General features: G+C 47.7%; 1 protein-coding gene across 1 annotated transcript in view; it reads right to left on the bottom strand.

Annotated features, from left to right (window-relative positions):
• Positions 1 to 13,787: 13,787 nt before the first annotated feature.
• The window catches only part of otog.L (otogelin L homeolog), a 70,724-nt gene continuing 63,158 nt past the window's right edge, over positions 13,788 to 21,353 (bottom strand). Inside the window, exons 50-53 of the mRNA XM_041589632.1 lie at positions 19,213 to 19,332; positions 16,461 to 16,506; positions 15,535 to 15,614; positions 13,788 to 15,106 (exon numbers count right to left, since the gene is read on the bottom strand). Coding sequence (XP_041445566.1) covers positions 14,906 to 15,106; positions 15,535 to 15,614; positions 16,461 to 16,506; positions 19,213 to 19,332 — 447 coding nt within the window. The 3' untranslated portion in view covers positions 13,788 to 14,905. The remainder of the gene's footprint in view (positions 15,107 to 15,534; positions 15,615 to 16,460; positions 16,507 to 19,212; positions 19,333 to 21,353) is intronic.

Below are 21,353 nucleotides of genomic sequence, written 5' to 3'. Positions count from 1 at the left end.
AAATAAATAAGGGGATATGATCACTATATATAAATATATAAGGGGGATATGATCACTATATATAAATATATAAGGGGATATGATCACTATATATAAATATATAAGGGGGATATGATCACTATATATAAATATATAAGGGGATATGATCACTATATATAAATATATAAGGGGATATGATCACTATATATAAATATATAAGGGGATATGATCACTATATATAAATATATAAGGGGGATATGATCACTATATATAAATATATAAGGGACAGTAATGAAATATAGAAAGTACAGAGTGACTAAGATGATAAAGGGAATGGATCAGTTATGGGGAAAGACAAGTTGGGATTGGTTGAATGAACATTCTATTAACTAGTGTAATTAAAGTCAGGGCTAAGGATCTGAAGTGTTGATGCCCCAGTGGGTGAATATTATACAAGTGCCCCCGAGGGAGGGTGGAGCCTGGTGATTATACAGGGGGATTGTGGGTACAAGTTCCCCTCGTGTTTATTGACTTAGCGGCACCCCCTGTAAGTGTCGGGGAATGTTGGGTGAGATGTTGGCAGCAATTGGGGGGATAAAGTTACCACTTGAGATTAAGACCCCGGGATTAGGAAATCTCCAAACACTGTCGCACCAACTATATAGGCCAGAAAAATTCCGTTCCTCGTAGAGTCGTCACCTTTCCTCCCGACTAACTCTGGGCAGGGAGGCGGGACCTATAACGTGGTAATTGGTGAATGGCCGATCACCATGTCAATCTCAGAGAATCCTGCCCAGGTTTCCCTAATTTGATAGCACTGTCCTAATAATTTAGAGGGGGCGGGGCCAGCAGTGGGTGGGACTAGAGAGTCATACAGTCATCTCTTATGAGAGGGGGCGGGGCCAGCAGTGGGTGGGACTAGAGAGTCTTACAGTCATCTCTTATGAGATGACTGTATGTAAATATTAATAAATATATTACATGTGGGCACTGTCCATGCCCCCCTAGCTGAATTGTGGCCCCGATATTGCCCCAAACAAACTGCACCCCTGTAATGGGGGTGAATCGCCTGTGAACATACAAGAGCCCCATTTACTGGCCAATATCTGGCCTGCGGGGCCCCTAGAGGGCGCTCTTCCATTCGTGGCCCCGGCGCTTTCCCACGCTGCAAGGGATTCTGGGGCAGAAAGTGATAGAATTATCTATGGAATTTTCCTGCAGCTGAAGGATTGGGCTGAATTCTGCCAGGAACGACCCAACTTGGCAAATGGGCAGAAAAGCGGAGTTTTTCCCAAGCAGATTGAATGAAATGGGAGGTTTTTGTGATTCCCAGAATGCTTTGCAGCTGCAGATGGAAATGATTAGACGTGGGGGGGGGTCGGACAAATGTGTCGTTGGGAACGTGTCTATTCCGCAGCCAATTCCCTAATCTCCCAGCAATGTGATCCAATGGGATCCAAACGCCAGAATGTCGAATTCGCAGCCAAGCACGGAAAATCCCTGTTTTGTACAAACGCTGCCAAAAGTGGCTCAGGGCAAGATTACGGCTAAAAGGGCAACTGCAGAAAGTCTTCACCCCCTGTCTGTCAGCTGACAATCTGCCACTGGATCCCAATGAAGAAGAACCACAGGGGCGAGGGGATTTAGGCATCAGCATCAGCACAGGGACATTGTACCTCCCTCTATCCAGTGTCAAGAAGGTGCCACTGAGCATGCTGGGACATTAGCAAAGCTCCGCTGGGACAATAGCAAAGCTCCGCTGGGAGTCCTCCAGTTGTGCCCCTTATTCAGCCGTTTTGGGGCAAATCCACTTGCCCATGAGATTTAATATGGAGACAAATCTGTCTGTAGAGAGAACTTACCTGACGTTACACAGGTACTTACTGTATAATGAAACACTCTATGGGGAGGGGGGTCATCAGGAGATGAGCAATTAACCCCTTCTCACCCATGATCCTGGGACAACCGGCATTAGATGGGGCCAATAGTCTGACAAATACCCCCCCAGCAGGGACATGGCCCATAAGACACAAGTTCATGTAGTTACTTTAGGGTCTCACAAGCAGAGAGCGGAGGGGGGGGCACAGACATAATATAAACAGCCTGGGTGTAAGTTCAGACACCTGTAACCCCTACACCCCCAGGGGACTTCCTACAACTCAGTGCTGGGGGGGGCACAATTGTGTCTAAAGCCTCTGACATTTTAACCTTTTAATCCCCACTCTTTCCTCATAACAGATACACCAGCGGGAGGCCCTACTGTCTCCATCTTGTCCTACTGTCTCTTGTCCTACTGTCTCCATCTTGTCCTACTGTCTCCATCTTGCCCTACTGTCTCCATCTTGTCCTACTGTCTCCATCTTGTCCCACTGTCTCTTGTCCTTCTGTCTCCATCTTGTCCTACTGTCTCCATCTTGCCCTACTGTCTCCATCTTGTCCTACTGTCTCTTGTCCAACTGTCTTCATCTTGTCCTACAGTTTCTATTGTGTCCTACTATCTCTATCTTGCCCTACTGTCTCCATCTTGTCCTACTGTCTCCATCTTGTCCTACTGTCTCCATCTTGTCCTATTGTCTCCATCTGGTCCTACTGTCTCCATCTTGTCCTACTGTCTCCATCTTGTCCTATTGTCTCCATCTTGTCCTACTGTCTCCATCTTGTCCTATTGTCTCCATCTGGTCCTACTGTCTCCATCTGGTCCTACTGTCTCCATCTTGCCCTACTGTCTCTTGCTCTACTGTCTCTTGCCCTATTGTCTCTTGACCTACTGTCTCTTGTTCTACTGTCTCTTGTCCTACTGTCTCTTGTCCTACTGTCGCTTGCCCTACTGTCTCTTGCTCTACTGTCTCTTGTCCTACTGTCTCTTGTCCTACTGTCTCTTGTCCTACTGTCGCTTGCCCTACTGTCTCTTGCTCTACTGTCTCTTGTCCTACTGTCTCTTGTCCTACTGTCTCTTGTCCTACTGTCGCTTGCCCTACTGTCTCTTGCTCTACTGTCTCTTACTCTACTGTCTCTTGCTCTACTGTCTCTTGCCCTACTGTCTCTTGTCCTACTGTCTCTTGCCCTACTGTCTCTTGCCCTACTGTCTCTTGCTCTACTGTCTCTTGCCTACTGTCTCTTGCCCTACTGTCTCTTGCTCTACTGTCTCTTGCCCTACTGTCTCTTGTCCTACTGTCTCTTGTCCTACTGTCTCTTGTCCTACTGTCGCTTGCCCTACTGTCTCTTGCTCTACTGTCTCTTGTCCTACTGTCTCTTGCCCTACTGTCTCTTGCTCTACTGTCTCTTGCTCTACTATCTCTTGCCCTACTGTTACTTGCCCTACTGTCTCTTGCTCTACTGTCTCTTGCCCTACTGTCTCTTGTCCTACTGTCTCTTGCACTACTGTCTCTTGCTCTACTGTCTCTTGTCCTACTGTCTCTTGCTCCACTGTCTGTTGCCCTACTGTCTCTTGCTTTACAGTCTCCATCTTGCCCCAAACTAGACGTAAATAAAACTGCTCTATGTGCCCCAGTGAGTGCAGAGTGCAGGGTAATTACTGGGGTTCCTCCCAGGTGACCCCCAGGCTGAGCGGTGGTTCCCCTCAAACCTTCCAACTTCACTTGTTTGTGGGAGTTACAGTAGAACAGTGGGGCGGCAGAGTTTGGATGTTTTACCCCCAATATTTAAGTGGAGTCCTAAGTACAGGTATTAGTCACATATTTACTATTTCAGTCTCAGGGGGGCGCAGGCTGAACACCCCCCTCTCTCAGCACTGGGTGCAGGTGGCTAATGGAGTGGGGGCCGGGGGGCAGCGGATGGTGGTCTCACGTCTGGGGCTCAGGAATATTAGTAAATAAAGGAAAGACAAGAAGGAGATAGTGGTCGTGTAATTAGGGGTAAAACAGACCCCCGAGGCCCTCGGCTGATCCCAAATAACAAGCGGATCATCTGCATCTCAGATACTTGTCAACATTACGTTTTGTTCCCCAAATCCCCTGAGACTCCCATCCGGCTCATGGATTAGGACACTTCCTATTTTGCTTTCTGGAGGGGGTTGTCTATGACAGAATTTTCCCAAACATGAAACCTGTGTAGCACTCGATAGGCCAGTTCTAAATTCAGCCTGTTTGATCCTCTGGCTCCACTTCCCCTTAATCAGAAGAAAAGTGATTGGCTGAGGCCAGAAGTCATGTGATTGTAGGTGCAGGAGCAAAGAGCCAAAGAGCTGCTCAGGCTTTGCTTCTTGTTGTATCTACAATGAGGCTCTGTAGGGGCCGGGTGGGCCCTATGAAAAAAAAAAGTAAATGAGGTTTAATCTGATGCAGAAATGGACAAAACTGGTACTGCTGCCGCTGGGCACATATTGTTCCGCTACAAATAAGTTGCAGGTAAAATACGTCTCTAGAGCAGATGAATTCCAGGCTTTGAGGCAAGTTTTGGCTACATAAAAACCAGGTGTACTGCCAAACAGAACCTCAATGTAGGTTGATAATCCACATAGGGGCTACTAATAGCCAATCACAGCCCTTATTTGGCACCCCAAGAACATTTTTCATGCTTGTGATGCTCCCCAACAACTCCTTTTACTTCTGAATTTTGCTCACAGGTTCTAATGGTTGGGGATCCCTGGTATATATTTTATATATATATATTATTTTTATATATTATATTAAATGCACCCCGATTATCATTTACTAATTAAGAGTGTAATGATGAGCAAAAGGTCCCCATCTCCCTCTGAGAAGGACAGAACCCCAAAGTCCAAACCTCAGGGGAACATAAGGCACAAGAACCAATTTAATAGCAAGTTTCTGCCTCTGGGAATAAATCCTATCGCCGTCTGCTGGACAATGGGGAATTACACACTCATTGTCTTCATTAGAATTTGTTTTCTCCACGTTTTACCTGTGGCCAATAAAAAAATGTTCTGCCTGTAGTGTAATCACCTACTAACTGCACTGACCTGAACTGAGCTTTCCCCTGAACTCTAGCCTGAACTGAGCTTTCCCTTAAAACCCAGCTTGAACTGACATTTCCGTTAAATCCCAGCTTGAACTGAGCTTTCCTTAGAACCATAGCCTGATCTGAGCTTTTCCTTAAATCCCAGCCTGAACTGAGCTTTCCATTAAATCACAGCTTGAACTAACATTTCCCTTAAATCCGAGCCTGAACTAAACGTTCCATTAAATCCCAGCCTGAATTGAGCTTTTCCCTGCACCCCAGCTTGAACTGAGCTTTCCCCAGAACCATAGTCTGAATTGAGCTTTCCCTTTAACCCCAGCTTGAACTGAGATTTCCCTTAAATCCCAGCCTGAACTAAACATTCCATTAAATCCCAGCCTGAATTGAGCTTTTCCCTGAACCCCAGCTTGAACTGAGCTTTCCCCAGAGCCACAGTCTGAATTGAGCTTTCCCTTAAACCCCAGCTTGAACTGAGCTTTCCATTAAATCCCAGCTTGAACTAACATTTCCCTTAAATCTCAGCCTGAACTGAGCTTTCCAATAAATCCCATCTTGAACTGACATTTTCCCTTAAATCCCAACCTGAACTGAGCTTTCCCCAGAACCATAGCCTGAATTGAGCTTTCCATTAAATCCCAGCTTGAAGTGAGCTTTCCCTTGAACCAATTCCTGTACAGACCAGTCCCTTGATATACTGAGAAGCTGCACAAGTTGTTCCACTAAAACCTAAACTGAGGCTCAGGTGCCAACACGAGGGAACTTGACCAAAGAACTTGCACTTTTACAAGTTCTTCGAAGAAAAGTCAAGTGGAGGCAACATAAACTGGCCCAAGTACCCAGAATCCTCGTTGTGCAGTGAGGGCCATTACACTGGCACCAAAATGAGCTGAATGGGATGATGGGTAATAAATTCTCCATTATCCCCCAGACTGACTCATTCAGTACAGACACCCCAATATGAGTTCACAGAAAATTCATGGGATACAACAGTTCTGCCTGCGTGTCAAGGCTGCCCAATCAGCAGTACTCTGTTAACTACAATTCCCATGATTCCCTGCAAGCCAAACATAAAGTTGAGGTTTCAGACATGAATTATTCAGATAATCCCTGTGTAGATTCTGATCCAGATGAAAGGAAAATACATCTCTGGGGGGGGGGGGGGTCCTGCTGAATCCGAATCCTGCTGTAAAAGGTCGAATCTTGGCCAAATCCCAAACTGAATCCTGGATTTGGCGCATCCCTAGATATTAGTGACCCTGAATCCAACCCTTTCTTGGTTCTGTCCCATCCGGGGCCCAGACATTATCAATATAAGTGAATACAGAGGGTTTGGGCAGTTAAATACTCATTCCTTGCTTTACTGTGCAGGGATTGTGGGAGATGTAACAGTTAATTGGCTCCTGCGATGGACAAGATGGATCCAAGCTGGCTCACATCAGCAACTGTCACTAGCCAATCTGCCAGCCATGTGGCTCGTATCAAACGAGCAGCATTGTGGCCCCATTAATCTCCCGCACAATTGCCTCAGCTTCCATTTCAAACGGCCAGTGGGGCTCTCATTGCGCCAGATGCAGCTGGTCCCCGGCCGAGCTTTGAAATGTGAGCCCCTCACTGAGATGTTGACCCCACAGAGGCCGAAGGCTGAGGAGAGAGGAAGCTCTAATTAATGGAGAGGCCTCTGCCCCCCCCCCCCAATCCTGGGCTTAGTTGGGCCCTTCCAGCGGGTCCTTTACTGGTGGGAACACGTGTCGCCCACCCTAAAGCATCACTGCCCTCCTTCTTTCTTCCTATTGGCCTGAAGTCATGTGGTTTGGTCTCTCGTTTGGCTCAGTGACGCAGGAGAACATTCAGGGTGCAGGGAGTTGTTGCATGGTGCCTGGTGCTTTATTATTCCCCAACACTGGCACCGTGACACTTCTAAAGACTGGAAACTGCTCCTGCTCTCCTACTGTAAGGCTACTGTAACTCCCAGCAGGGCATTAAACTGAGCGATCATACAGTTAGTGGTGTAAGTGAAAACTGCTCCTGTCCTCCTACTGTAAGGCTACTGTAACTCCCAGCAGGGCATTAAACTGACAGATCATACACATAGTAACACAAAGGGAAACTGCTCCTGTCCTCCTACTGTAAGGCTACTGTAACTCCCAGCAGGGCATTAAACTGACAGATCATACACATAGTAACACAAAGGGAAACTGCTCCTGTCCTCCTACTGTAAGGCTACTGTAACTCTCAGCAGGGCATTACTCAGAGATTATACGCATAGTAACAGATAGAGAAACTGCTCCTGTCATCCCACTGTAAGGCTACTGTAACTCCCAGTAGGGTATTAAACTGACAGATCATACAGTTAATGGTATAAGTTAAAACTGCTCCTGTCGTCCCACTGTAAGGCTACTGTAACTCCCATGCCTTTTTAGCAAGGGAGAAAATACAGGGTCACTGATATTAACTCTTACTACAAAGTTGATCCAGGGATTGGTCCGAGGAGTTTGTGACTTGTTATAGGTCAGTGGTTCCAGACATGTGTGTTTGGGGGGGTCGGTCTGAATGCTGGATGGGGTCAGCTATATGGGGATCGGCCACTTACTCTCTTGGACACCCCAGAAAGCCCATGTAGAAGATCAGTTAGGGTGGGCTTTGGGGTGCTGGAACTATAGCGGATACACAGGCAGGTCCCCTATTATTTATAATTAACATATATTTATATACTGTATATATATATATTATATATAGGGAGGACGGTTCCCCAGTTTATCAGAGGCCGTAGTTGAAAGACAGGGACCTGGTGTTGGGGGGGGGCTGGTGTTGGGGGGGCCCCTTCCTGACATGTTCCCTAATTGTTTGTTTGGGATTATTCCCCTTGACATTTGTCCCCATGTCTCTACATTTCCCTTTCACCTTGTGTGACCTTTCCCCTTTGCCTCACTCCATCTTTCATTCTGGAATCCCCTCGGGGGACGGCTGATGGAAAAGACCCCTCCCCCTTTATTTTCCTGCTCATTTGCATTTCACAGACTGACGGGATCTGATAAGAACATTGATCATTGATTGGACAATTCGTCTGCCAATGGCCTGGGGCTATTCTGTCACATTGCTGGGGGCCCCACTCTCCTACTGGAAGCTCAGGGGCCACTATAGCCACAGATTCCTGCTTCTCCAGGTAGGGCAATAACCTGACTGTATAGGGAGCTACACTGGGGGTTACAGCCGACCAATCACATGGGAGTCGGGACAGTAGGGGGCTCGGGGCAATGTCCCTGTAAGGCAATGGCAGAATAAAGGGGTATCGAGGGGGCGGTGCTTTCACAATAAGTATTATCTGCCCCTCCCCCCAGGAGCATATAGGGAGGCACTTATCCTTTTTTATTAACCCAAAGTCCCCACAGAGCCCCACACAAAGGTCACATGGGATAGGGGGATATGTACTAAGGAGGGGAAAGTGCCCCGTATGCCGCCATGTTGTTTCCCAGAATGCTGTGGGGCCAAGGAGTTTAGTGGTGCAGTAAGATGCGACTACTACTTACTTACTCAGTGCTCAGAAGTGACAGTTTGCCCGTGTGGCAGCAAGAGGAGTGGCATAGTTACATGGGTAATAAGATTAACCCCACGGGGCAGAGAGTTTGGGGGTCACTTCTCACAGACTACAGGGAGTTAAAGGGAAAGTAAGTCTGAGGTTGTTAATGAAAGACAAATTGATCCCTTTTGGCCCCGACGAGTTGAGAGCCCCCCAGGCACAAGTGCAGAGGAAGCCGCAGTCAGTGTCCCCTGTGGGGCCCTTGATCTTTGCAGCTTCTGTTTGTCAAATACATTTGAGCCCTGGTGCCACCCGTCCCTCACACAGTCAATAAATAAAGGAACAAATTAACAACCCCCCCCCCCGGGCCGAGGGCGTCGGGGAAACACAAGTGAGACATTTGGCCCCATTTCCATTTCTCCCTGAACCCGAGAGAAGCACAAGTGATAAAACAAGGGCCCCAAATGTGGAGCAGGAAATGGAGGGAGTGGTGGATACAGGGAACTGACTCCCAGGAGAGGCCGCAACCCCCATTGAATCAAATGAATGAAATCAAAACTTTGTTCCACTGCCGAGGTTATTGGGGGGCACAGTGATCCACAAACTGGTGCCTTTACCCAAGATCCCCTGGAAATGGTTTATTTGCCCTTTTCCTAATTATAGAGAATTCTCTTGCACCAAAGGGTCCCACCTAGAGAGGGGCCATAGTGTAGCCAAAGTGTAAGCTCTGGGGGGAAGTTCTGTTTAACCCTTTACAGATCCATACTACTATATCTCCATGCAGACAGAGCAAGGCAAGAGGCCACGAGGGACTCTAGAGTGCAAGCTCTGTGGGCTGGGACACACAGGGAGTGTGAGCATTTCCTGTGACACTTTCCCTGGCCGTGTGTACTCATCTGTTCCCTGTTGCTTTTGTCACGTCCCTGCCGGGGCCCCAATCAGTTCAGATGGGCTCATTATTAGGGTCATTAGCAACTGAGGGCCCCTAATTCAGACTCAGTGACAATTGGGCCCTTCTGGGTGGGCGGGGCGACTGTGCAAATATTATTGTATGGGGGCTTTAGAAGTGGCCCCTGCAGGACGCTGCACTTGTCTGGGAGATCCTGTGATTGGGCAAATTATAATGCGCCCCCTAGTGGCTGTACTAATTGTAGTGGAATTATAGGGGAGGTCTGATACCCCAACAGTGGAGGGAGCTGCCATACTAACTCCCTATATAATAAGCACAGACATAAGGGGTCTCTGAGCCCCTAGTTACAATGTATAGACAATGGGGGCAACACACAGGCTGGCATGTGCCGTATCAAGAATGAGGTGCTGGGATTGGGGGGTATTAAAGCTGGGGGTCTCCTTTCTTGGACCTGCCCCTATTTGCCCTTAAACTTAATGTGTCTGAGCCACATACGGGGGGGGGGGTACATTATAAAAATGAGGTTGATTTGGGGGAGGGGTAGTTGGAATTGAACCTGTATATGTGGGGGCACTGAGGGGCCCCATCAGTCCTGTGGGACGGTCCCTAATGAAGTTCTGAAGTTGAGAGAAGGAAGATATTGGGGCAGATAATGATAAGGAATAAACCCCTGTAATTGTCCTGGGAGACAGGGGGGGGATCTGGTTTCATGGGAGATTAACCATTAATTCCCTTTATTCCTCTCCCAACACTGAGGCTCATCCCTGTGCCCCTCCCCCAGTCTGACGCATATTTCCCTTAAACTGTCATCTGCCCCTCTGCCCCGGCCCTCCATGGCCACTGTGTATGTGAGAATAGGAGTGTGCACTTGAGTGTGAGTATAGGAGTGTGTGCTTGAGTGTGAGTATAGGAATGTGTGCTTGAGTGTGAGTATAGGAATGTGTGATTGAGTGTGAGTATAGGAATGTGTACTTGAGTGTGAGTATAGGAATGTGTGCTTGAGTGTGTGTGCTTGAGTGTGAGTATAGGAATGTGTGCTTGAGTGTGAGTATAGGAATGTGTGCTTGAGTGTGAGTATAGGAATGTGTGCTTGAGTGTGAGTATAGGAATGTGTGCTTGAGTGTGAGTATAGGAGTGTGTGCTTGAGTGTGAGTATAGTAATGTGTGCTTGAGTGTGAGTATAGTAATGTGTGCTTGAGTGTGAGTATAGGAATGTGTGCTTGAGTGTGAGTATAGGAGTGTGTGCTTGAGTGTGAGTATAGGAATGTGTGCTTGAGTGTGAGTATAGGAGTGTGTGCTTGAGTGTGAGTATAGGAGTGTGTGCTTGAGTGTGAGTATAGGAGTGTGTGTTTCTTCTGCCTCAGCCAAACTTCCTTATCTTTCCCTCTCTCCAATCTCCAGCCAGCAGTGCTGTAACTGGAAATCAGCCTCCAGATAACGGGGAACTCACCATGCCCCTGCCAGAAAGCAAGAGCTGCCGGTAACTGCCAGAAAGCAAGAGCTGCTGGTAACTGCCAGAAAGCAAGAGCTGCCGGTAACTGCCAGAAATCAAGAGCTGCTGGTAACTGCCAGAAAGCAAGAGCTGCCGGTAACTGCCAGAAATCAAGAGCTGCTGGTAACTGCCAGAAAGCAAGAGCTGCCGGTAACTGCCAGAAATCAAGAGCTGCTGGTAACTGCCAGAAAGCAAGAGCTGCTGGTAACTGCCAGAAAGGAAGTAGAGACAGTCTGGCCAATCTGGGAGGGGAGTGAATTCAATGGCAAAGCCCAACCTGCCACCCTCCAGCTATTTTTATATTGCAACACCTGGTGTATTGGGGTTGGGAGTTGCAGTACAACAACCCCAATACAATAAGTGGGTAACTATGGGGTCTTGGTTCAGGTCGCGGGCTGCGGGTTCGGCGCAGGACTGCTGGTTTCCATGTTGGGATAAGGAATCCCCTATTGATGTATGAGAGGAGGGTGACCCCCCAGTATTGACTCATACGTTGGGGTTCATTGTCTGTAACAAGAGCAGGACATGGGGAAAATAAATGTATTTTTCTTTTGCCTCTCTCCAAATGTAACCAGAAAGTGTTGCCTTGTTGCTATGGTCAGTGACCCTAACAACCATAAAGCAGCATTACATGAAGTGATGTAACTACATATTACTGGGCCCCAAATTCTTTTTCAGGCCCCCAAAATGTCTATAGGTTGTCCAAAATGTCTCTGCCCACGTGCCCCCCCCTTGCACTCACACACACATTGTTTTTCCATTTGTTCGTGCAGCTGCCCGGGTGCCGGGGGCTCGTGTTCCAGCCCAACAGCTGCAGCCCAAACTGCCTTCACCCCCGTCCTGCAGGGATTAGTCGGGTACACTGAGCTCTGTGTCTGCCAGGCCTGGGGGACGTGCTGCTCACAAACGCGGAGATTAACCCAAAACTGCCCACAGTCGGGACTGTCTGAACTACACAAAGATGCTGTAAGGGACACATGAGTGGGAGCTGCCATGTTGATTGCCTTAGTATAAGTGTCCCCTCCCCTCATATAAAATCTCATTGATTCTTCACCCCAAAACATCTAACCAGGAGAAGGGGGCACTGATTGCCTAATTATGTTTCTGCGTTTCTGCCCCTCCCCTTGAACTCTTTTCTGCACCCCCTCTGTGGCCCGTCACTGACCATCACAACCATCTCATCCTGCCTCTATAAACACCACATCATGATGGAGCATATGGTGGAGCATGATGGAGTGGAGACAGTGGGGCAAGATGGAGACGAAAGGACAAGGTGGAAACAATAGGGTACAATGTAGACAGTAGGAAAAGATGTGACAGTGGGGCAAGATGGAGACAGTAGGGCAAGATGGAGACAGTAGAACAAGATTGAGACAGTAGGACAAGATGGAGACAGAAGAACAAGATGGAGACAGTAGGACAAGATGGAGACAGTAGAACAAGATGGAGACAGTAGAACAAGATGGAGACAGTAGAACAAGATGGTGACAGTAGGGCAAGATGGGAACAGTAGGGCAAGATGGGAACAGTAGGGTACGATGGAGACAGTAGGACAAGATGGAGACAGTAGGACAAGATGGAGACAGTAGGAAAAGATGGAGACAATGGGGCAAGATGAAGACAATGGGCAAGATGGAGCAGTAGGGCAAGATAGAGAGAATGGGGCAAGATGGAGAGAGTAGGGCAAGATGGGAACAGTAGGGCAAGATGGAGACAGTGGGGCAGATACTCCAAAGGGCCATTTAGTTCTGGGGTGTAACTGTTAATGGAACAACAAGAACTTTCCCTTTCACTAATGGCCAATCAAAGCATTTGTCTTGCCCATTGTTGGGAATGTTGGAAGAATACAGCTGCATTCTGGGTCCTATCTGTGGGTTTTTTGCTCTGTGGCCCCATATTCATGTTGGGGTTGATGGCACATGGGCATGGGATGGCACCACCACAGATTCACTCTCTGCCCTGGGACAATCCCATGATCCCTGGGGAGAGAGATCAGAGTGGATCTGTGGGAAATAGTAGTTGTTTAGCTGACATGGCCCCAAACAAATCCCTGACATTCATTTCCTAATCCCCCGGCTCTCTATTAACCCCGGGGAATCCCTTCAAAATAAAAGTTTAATTGGTTTTTGTGGCCAATAAAGAACCTTAAGCTCCCTGTGACCTTCTCATTATTGAAAGTAATTGGAAGGGGTTATTATCTGCACGGCCTTACTCATTGGGGGACACATGTGCCCGGGACTAATCATTGTGCTGAGATGGACCCTAGTAATGTGTCTCGTTAACTGAACCCTGGTACCGGGTGTAGCTGGACCAGAACGATTCTAGTACTTAATCCCCCCACCCAAAGTGCTCCAGAACCCACACACTAGAACCTTGTCTTATATCGGAGTGGGATCTCATGGGAGTAGCACTCAGGAAAGTAGAACTGAGAGGGATCCTGATTGGTGTAGCACTCAGGGGAGTAGGACTGAGAGGGATCTCAAGGGAGTAGCACTCAGTGGAGTAGGACCCAGGGGAGTGGGACTGAGATGAATTTCATGGGCATAGCACTCAGGGGAGTAGGACTGAAAGGGATCTCATGAGAGTAGGACTCAGGGAAATAGGGCTGAGAAGGATCTCAAGGGAGTAGCACTCAGGGAAGTAGGACTAAGATGTATCTCAAGGGAGTAGCATACAGGTAAGTAGGACTGAAAGGGCTCTCAATTGAGTAGCACTCAGGGAAGTAGGACTGAGATGGATCTCAAGGAAATAGCACTCAGGGAACTAGGACTGAGATGGATCTCAAAGGAGTAGCACTCAATGGAGTAGGACTGAGAAGGATCTTAATGGAGTAGAACTCAGGGAAGTGGGGCTGAGAGGGATCTCACAGGAGGAGAAGGTAAGAAGAGGTAAGTGCATGGGGCAATGTTGGGGGGATATTAACCAAGGAAAGGAGTCGGAATCATTTGTAATTCTCATTGTTATTATATTGAGACATTTCTGCACTGGCAGTTCCTACTACATATAACAAAATAACTTTACAAAAGTCACATGTATTTGAGCAAATTCATTGTATTACAAAAAGAGGGGCAAGTCGCGGGGGAAATCTAGTGTCATTTATGGGTTTGCTTTCCCTTTGAGGTAAAGTGCATCTGGAGCCGCCAGTTTGCCCTCGTCCCAGCGGGTACACAGAGAGCTGAGCTTGGAGCCGAATATTGATCAGCTGGAGGATCTGGGGCACTTACTTTGGGGTACAGAAAGGAGGTACAGAGAGAAGCTGTAATAGTGCAGGAGGAATATCTCCCCAGGAATCCATAACTTTCACTGGGTGGTCCATAAGGAAATCAGTAGCCTTTGCTTCTACTGTGCTCAACACTGATGTCTCCCCCATTCTGAACATCCAGTGGGACACGTGAGGGCTCCTTGTGGATCTCTGGCATCAGCCCAACACCTTCCACTGATCAGCAAAACCCTTGGCATGAAATAGGAACCCCTTGGAGTGAGTCGCTGGGAGTTCCTTGTGGTTCTTTGTGGTTCTAGAGACCTCCTTTATCACTCATGGTTCCACTGACTTGGACCTTCTCTGATACCGGTCTTGCTGCTGCCACAATCTGTTGTGCCCATTATACACAGTGGGGCACCCAGCGGATCCCGTCACTAGCTGATACCTACAAATATCTGCCCATTCTCTCTGCCCAGTGGGCCTCTGAATACGGGTCAGTGGAAGGGAACCCACTAAACACAGGGCAGTCAAATGCCAACCACAAAGATGGTACTTTTGGGGTATCAGAGAATTACATGGAACTGGGACAAGGAGAAGCTCTGACAAGCAGCTGGAATGGTGGTAATATCTAATGGCGCCGGCACTTATGGAACGTTGGCTTCATTTCAGGAATTGGCACAGTTATATGACAGTTGGGGGGACAAATTGGGGGGGACGTTTCTGTAAAGCTACTGGGCCGAGGGTAGTGGAGAAGCAATTTCCGTGTATAGATTAGCGCTGGGTCATTGGGCTCCCTATAGTCATTGGTCTCATGGGAATCACTTGTGTTTCCTTGGCCCAAATGTCTCTTTGTGGGACTGGGGTTTAAGACCATTGACATGAACAGTCCGTGGGTTCCTGGATGGAGTAATTGACCCACGTGGAGTTCCCGCTACAGTATAACTGCACCACTCGTCTCTGCAGCCCCAACTCCCGGCAGCACTTGCAGAAGCGGGCGTACGTGTTGATATTGTAGTTATAGATACTGGCCGAGGGGCACTTCCCATCACATGACACAATGTTCACCTGCAAGGTACACATCAAAGTGGGTAACACAACAGGTAACAATGGCCGCACATCTTTTACAATCGTTAGCTGTTCCCCTGGTTAATTGTTAGCAATAAATATGTGTCACTTCCTTCCGCTTTATTACAGGGGAGGCCAAATCAGCCCCCCAGGATCTTAGTAGCCAATGTCTATGTTCCTCTAGTCTCTGGCCTCTGATTTGTTCTGCTGCCATGTTGCTCCTCCACTTACCTCAATGTTTCCTCCAATGAGAAGGTTCCAAGTTTCTGGGACAGGTGAGGTCTGGGAATATTTGGGCCTATTTCTCACATCCACACACATTCCCTAAACTTCTTCCCTGAACCCTACAGCTGACAGTCAGCCTCGGACAGATCCCCTGCCCAAAATAAAATAGTGAGAAATGGTGACTGTTGTGTGACAAAACTTACAGGAGTGTGGCTCCGGCAGTCGTTCTTCCTGATGGTCATTCGGACTGTGACTCGCTTGCAGAACTTGCCGTCCTCTTTACCTGCAGGGGACAATGTGGGGCAGTTAGAGGAAGCCTGGGGGTGTCTCTCGGGGGTCTGTCTCCCACATTACTACTAATCACAAGACAAAGGTTGAACACAACATAACTGGTTTGTTTCCATAAGATACACACTTAGTGTGCCAGGGGTGCAAGGCTAGAGTATCAGGGGTGCAAGGTCAATGTATAAGGGGTGTAAGGCCAGTGTATCAGGCGTGCAAGGTCAGTGTATTAAGGGTGCAAGTTCAATGTAACAAGGGTGCAAGGTCAGTGTATCGAGGGGTGCAAGGACATTGTATCAGGGTGCTAGGTCATTGTATCAGGGGTGCAAGGTCATTGTATCAGGGTGCAAGGTCATTGTATCAGGGGTGCAAGGTCATTGTATGGGGGGTGCAAGGTTAGTGTATCGAGGGGTGCAAGGACAGTGTATCGGGGTTGCAAGACCAGTGTATCGGGGGTGCAAGGCCAGTGTATAAAGGGTGCAAGGACATTGTATCAGGGTGCTAGGTCATTGTATCAGGGTGCTAGGTCATTGTATCAGGGTGCTAGGTCATTGTATCAGGGGTGCAAGGTCATTGTATGGGGGGTGCAAGGTCAGTGTATCGAGGGGTGCAAGATCAGTGTATCTAGGGGTGCAAGGACAGTGTATCGGGGGTGCAAGACCAGTGTATCGGGGGTGCAAGGCCAGTGTATAAAGGGTGCAAGGTCATTGTATCGGGGGTGCAAGCTCAGTGTATCGGGGGTGCAAGGCCAGTTAATTACCCTCCATGTTCCAGCCAGAGACAGTGGGAGAAGAGGCAGGAGGAGCTGGGCTACCAACCTTCTATGTGAAGGGCCACTCATACTCACATGTCTTGCAGCAGCCGTCTAAAAATGACACCACATATCCTCCCATCTACATGAGGAAGAGGAGAGAGAGAGAGAGAGCATGAGACACGACTGTGTGCATATCATCTATAATGTTTGTATTTCACTTGGAATGATATACACCCCTACTAGTGATGTGCCGGCCGACCCCATATCCCCCTACATCAATATATATATATATAATAGAGACAAGCCATGAATATCCTGTAAATCATGTCCTTATAAAAACTGCTTAGTTATGTCACTTCTATCACATGACTCACTGTGCATAATAAATAAAGTACTCCCTGTTGTAAAATATGAGGATATGAGAAGTCACCTCAAACTTTGTGACCTCTATAAAAGCGCTCGCCTTCAATCTCATTGGGTCATGGAACTTCTCATGGACTTATAATATCCTTATATTTTACAATGGGGGGTATTCACTATATCCTGCCCCTTTTATCCTCTGCCAAGGAGCTAATTTGTGCTGCATAATATCATTTAATCCAGGTTAAGAAGCAGCCACAAGAGTATTATATACTATATATAATAATATAATGAATCATTATTGCTTGGACTTTATAGAGGAATCCGAGAGGAGACGAGTCCAGAGAGTTGCCATTTTCACTTGTTCACATTCTGACTCCGCTCAGTCAAGTCATTTTGAAACTCAAATTTTTTTTGCCTAAAAGATTAGTTTCCTCTGTATAATTCATAAATATTCAATTTTACCCAAACTGCATCTTTTTCCACGTGGTTGTTTGGCAGGGGATTCTGGGTAACGTTATGTTGTTGACATGATGATGTCACAGCGCCATTGGGGAGATTTACTTATCACTTCCTTATCAGACATTTACATTCACCACAAGAGAATTCATGACCCCCCCCCCAGAAGGTTTATTATATAACCCACAAACTGGGAAGGAAGCAACAAGTGGAGGAGGCGGTTGCATTAATTCCATGAGCCATGAGTAAGCGGTGGGGTAAGTAGTGAGTACCAGCGTTATTAGGAGGATAGTTCTATTCCGGAGCTGTGGGGTAAAACAAGGTTCCTGCCATTCCTGGGAGATGCTTCATTTAAACTTTATTCCATTTCACCAACCAATCCCATAGGCCTATAGGTGAGAAACTGTATGGCAACTCACTGCGACAAAGCAACCAATACTGACATGCTACTCCCTAACCAGCATCTCCCAGGAACAGCACAGCCTTCACTTTCATTGGCTACCAGAACCCTACAGCATGTCTATAGGAAATATACAACACACAAGAGCCATGAATATCCTGTCAATTACATCCTTATAATCAGTGCTTAGTGATGTCAGCTCGGTCACATGACTCACGTGTGTATTATAATAAATAATGTATCCCCTATGTAAAATATAAGGATATTATGTCACCCTGGTGTTCCATAATAAACATACTCAGCCTTCCTTGCACGCTTATATGGAATTTCTCAGTGATGATTATAAATCAATTAATATAGTGAGCGGGGAGACTATGGATCATAGGAAGGAATATCTAAGATAGTGAGTAGGGTTACTATAGATTATAGGTCAATGGAAGGAATATCCCAGATAATGAGTAGGACGATTTTAGGATAGGTCAATGGAAGGAATAGCTAAGATAGTGAGTAGGGTTACTATAGAGCAGGGGTCCCCAACCTTTTTTTACCCATGAGCCACATTCAAAAATTAAAACAGTTGGGGAGCAACACAGGCATGCAAATGGTCCTGGGGTGCCAAATACAGGCTGTGATTGGCAATTTGGTGGCCCCTATGTGGACTGGCAACCTACAGGAGGCTCTATTTGGCAGTACACCTGGTTTTTATACAACCAAAAATGTACTCCAAGTCTGGAATTCAAAAATAAGCACCTGCTTTGAGGCCACTGGGAGCAACATCCAAGGTATTGGTGAGCAACATGTTACTCACGAGCTACTGGTTGGGGACCACTGCTACTGGTGAGTAGGGAGACTACGGATTATAGATCAATGGCACTGAGTATGTTTACTATAGAGCAGGGATGCCCAACCTTTTGAACCCATGAGCAACATTCAGAAAAAAAGGAGTTGGGGAGCATGAAAAATGTTCTTGGGGTGCCAAATAAGGGCTGTGATTGGCCATTTTGCAGCCCCTATGTGGATTGTCAACCTACATTGAGACTCTGTTTGGCAGTACATCTAGTTTTTATACAACCAAAACTTGCCTCCAAGCCTGGAATTGAAAAATAAGCACCTCCTTTGAGGCCACTGGGAGCAACATCCAAGGGGTTGGAGAGCAACATGTTGCTCACGAGCTACTGGTTGGGGATCACTGCTATAGAGTATAGGTCAATGAAAGGAATATCTAAGATAGTCAGTAGGGAGACTACAGGATAGTTCAATGGAAGGAATATCTAAGACCCTGAGTAGGTTTACTATAAAGTATAGGTCAATGGAAGGAATATCTAATATGGTGAGTAGGGTTACTATAGGATAGGTCAATGGAAGCAATATCTAAGACACTGAGTAGGGTTACTATAGAGTATAGGTCAATGGAAGGCGTATCTAAGACACTGAGTAGGGTTACTATAGCGTATAGGTCAATGGAAGGAGTATCTAAGACACTGAGTAGGGTTACTATAGCGTATATGTAAGACAGTTAGTGGGGTGACTATGGATTAGAGCTCAATGTAACGAGTATCTGTAAGCGCAGTGGCCCAGTGCTGAATACATTTCCAGCCAATAGCAGAGCAGACATTGAGCACTGACCTTTACACACTCTGTCTCATTAAATGGAGGGCAGTTGATAGCAGAGGTAAGTAAGACTGGTCCTACTGAGGTGTTTGTGCAGTCATATTTGACACAATTAGAAATCCAAGAGGTACCAGGCTACACGGGAACATAAAGAGAGAGAAACAGGTGTCAGGACGGAAGGTAACAACCTTTATATGAGGTGCTGCCTAATCTGAGCCTAATAGGGACTGGACTCTTGGGCACATAGGGTATATTGTTGTTATTTCTTGGACCAAACTGGGCAATATTTAATAATGTTACTAAAGTCCCATTCTACTTCCTGATCCCAAAGAGCAAAGTCAGACAAACTAAGAGGCCATTGAGAAATCTCTGTATAAATAAACCCTTCCCCCACAACTACAGCCAGTTAGATAAAGAGCAGCTCATTATACAGAGGCTTTTCATTGGCCTGTTGGGTTTGTCTGACTTTGCTCTTTGGGATCAGGAAGTAGAATGGGACTTTAGTTACATCATTAAATATTGCTCAGTTTAATGCAAGTAATAAAAAAACGCAGCTTTTTCCTAATAGGGAAACCAATAGGCAAAAAAGTTCAGTACAAGCCCCACTCATTGCAGGGAAAAACACAGAGAGCAGGGCAAGATGGAGACACTTGGAGAGAAATGAAATGGTAGGGAAGGATGGACACAGTAGGGCAAAATGGAGACAGTAGGGCGAGAAGGAAACATTATTTTTAGATGTTGGGATCTATACTATAAACATAGAAGTTGGGGCACAGTACCTGGCCCCATTTCTCCCTATGAACAGTTCCTGATCCCATCCCCTTCCCTGAGCCCAGTACCTGATCCCTTTCCCTCCAGCCTCTGGGCACAGTTCCTTATCCTGTTCTCTCCAACCCTTGGGCACAGTACATGGTCCCGTTCCCTTCCACCCCTGGGCACAGTTCTGAATCCCATTCCCTCTCTGGGCACAGTTCCTGATCCCATTCCCTCTCTGGGCACAGTTCCTGATCCCTTTCCCTCTCACCCCTGGGCACAGTTCTGGATCCCATTCCCTCTCACCCCTGGGCACAGTTCTGGATCCCATTCCCTCTCACCCCTGGGCACAGTTCCCGATCCCGTTCCCTCTCACCCCTGGGCACAGTTCCCGATCCCGTTCCCTCTCTGGGCACAGTTCCCGATCCCGTTCCCTCTCTGGGCACAGTTCCTGATCCCGTTCCCTCTCACCCCTGGGCACAGTTCTGGATCCCATTCCCTCTCACCCCTGGGCACAGTTCCCGATCCCGTTCCCTCTCACCCCTGGGCACAGTTCCCGATCCAGTTCCCTCTCTGGGCACAGTTCCCGATCCCGTTCCCTCTCTGGGTACAGTTCCTGATCCCGTTCCCTCTCACCCCTGGGCACAGTTCTGGATCCCATTCCCTCTCACCCCTGGGCACAGTTCCCGATCCCGTTCCCTCTCACCCCTGGGCACAGTTCCCGATCCAGTTCCCTCTCTGGGCACAGTTCCCGATCCCGTTCCCTCTCTGGGCACAGTTCCTGATCCCGTTCCCTCTCACCCCTGGGCACAGTTCCCGATCCCGTTCCCTCTCTGGGCACAGTTCCCGATCCTGTTCCCTCTCACCCCTGGGCACAGTTCTGGATCCCATTCCCTCTCACCCCTGGGCACAGTTCCCGATCCCGTTCCCTCTCACCCCTGGGCACAGTTCCCGATCCCGTTCCCTCTCTGGGCACAGTTCCCGATCCCGTTCCCTCTCACCCCTGGGCACAGTTCTGGATCCCATTCCCTCTCTGGGCACAGTTCCTGATCCCTTTCCCTCTCACCCCTGGGCACAGTTCTGGATCCTGTTCTCCCCAACTCCTGGGCCCAGTACATGGTCCCGTTCCCTCCCACCTCTGGGCACAGTATCTGGTCCCATTCCCTCCAGCCCCGGGCACATCCCTGCTGGTAGGACATTCATGCAATTAGGTAAGCCGCCTTTGCATCTAGGCACCCCAGCTATTAACATTTGGGGGTAACTTATGCAGAGTCAGCAGTGGACTTCATGCCCTGACACATTGATTCAGTGAGTGGGTGCAACAAGGCTCAGTGGAACCCATGATGGCAGCCACCCTCTCTGCTCTGCAGCAATGGGACTCAGGAAGGGCTGTTCTGATTCGC

The sequence above is a fragment of the Xenopus laevis genome, chromosome 4L (genome assembly GCF_017654675.1).
Source record: "Xenopus laevis strain J_2021 chromosome 4L, Xenopus_laevis_v10.1, whole genome shotgun sequence".
In the NCBI taxonomy this organism is placed as follows: domain Eukaryota; kingdom Metazoa; phylum Chordata; class Amphibia; order Anura; family Pipidae; genus Xenopus; species Xenopus laevis.
Note: the sequence above shows the minus strand (reverse complement) of the source record. Positions and strands in the feature narration are given on the sequence as shown.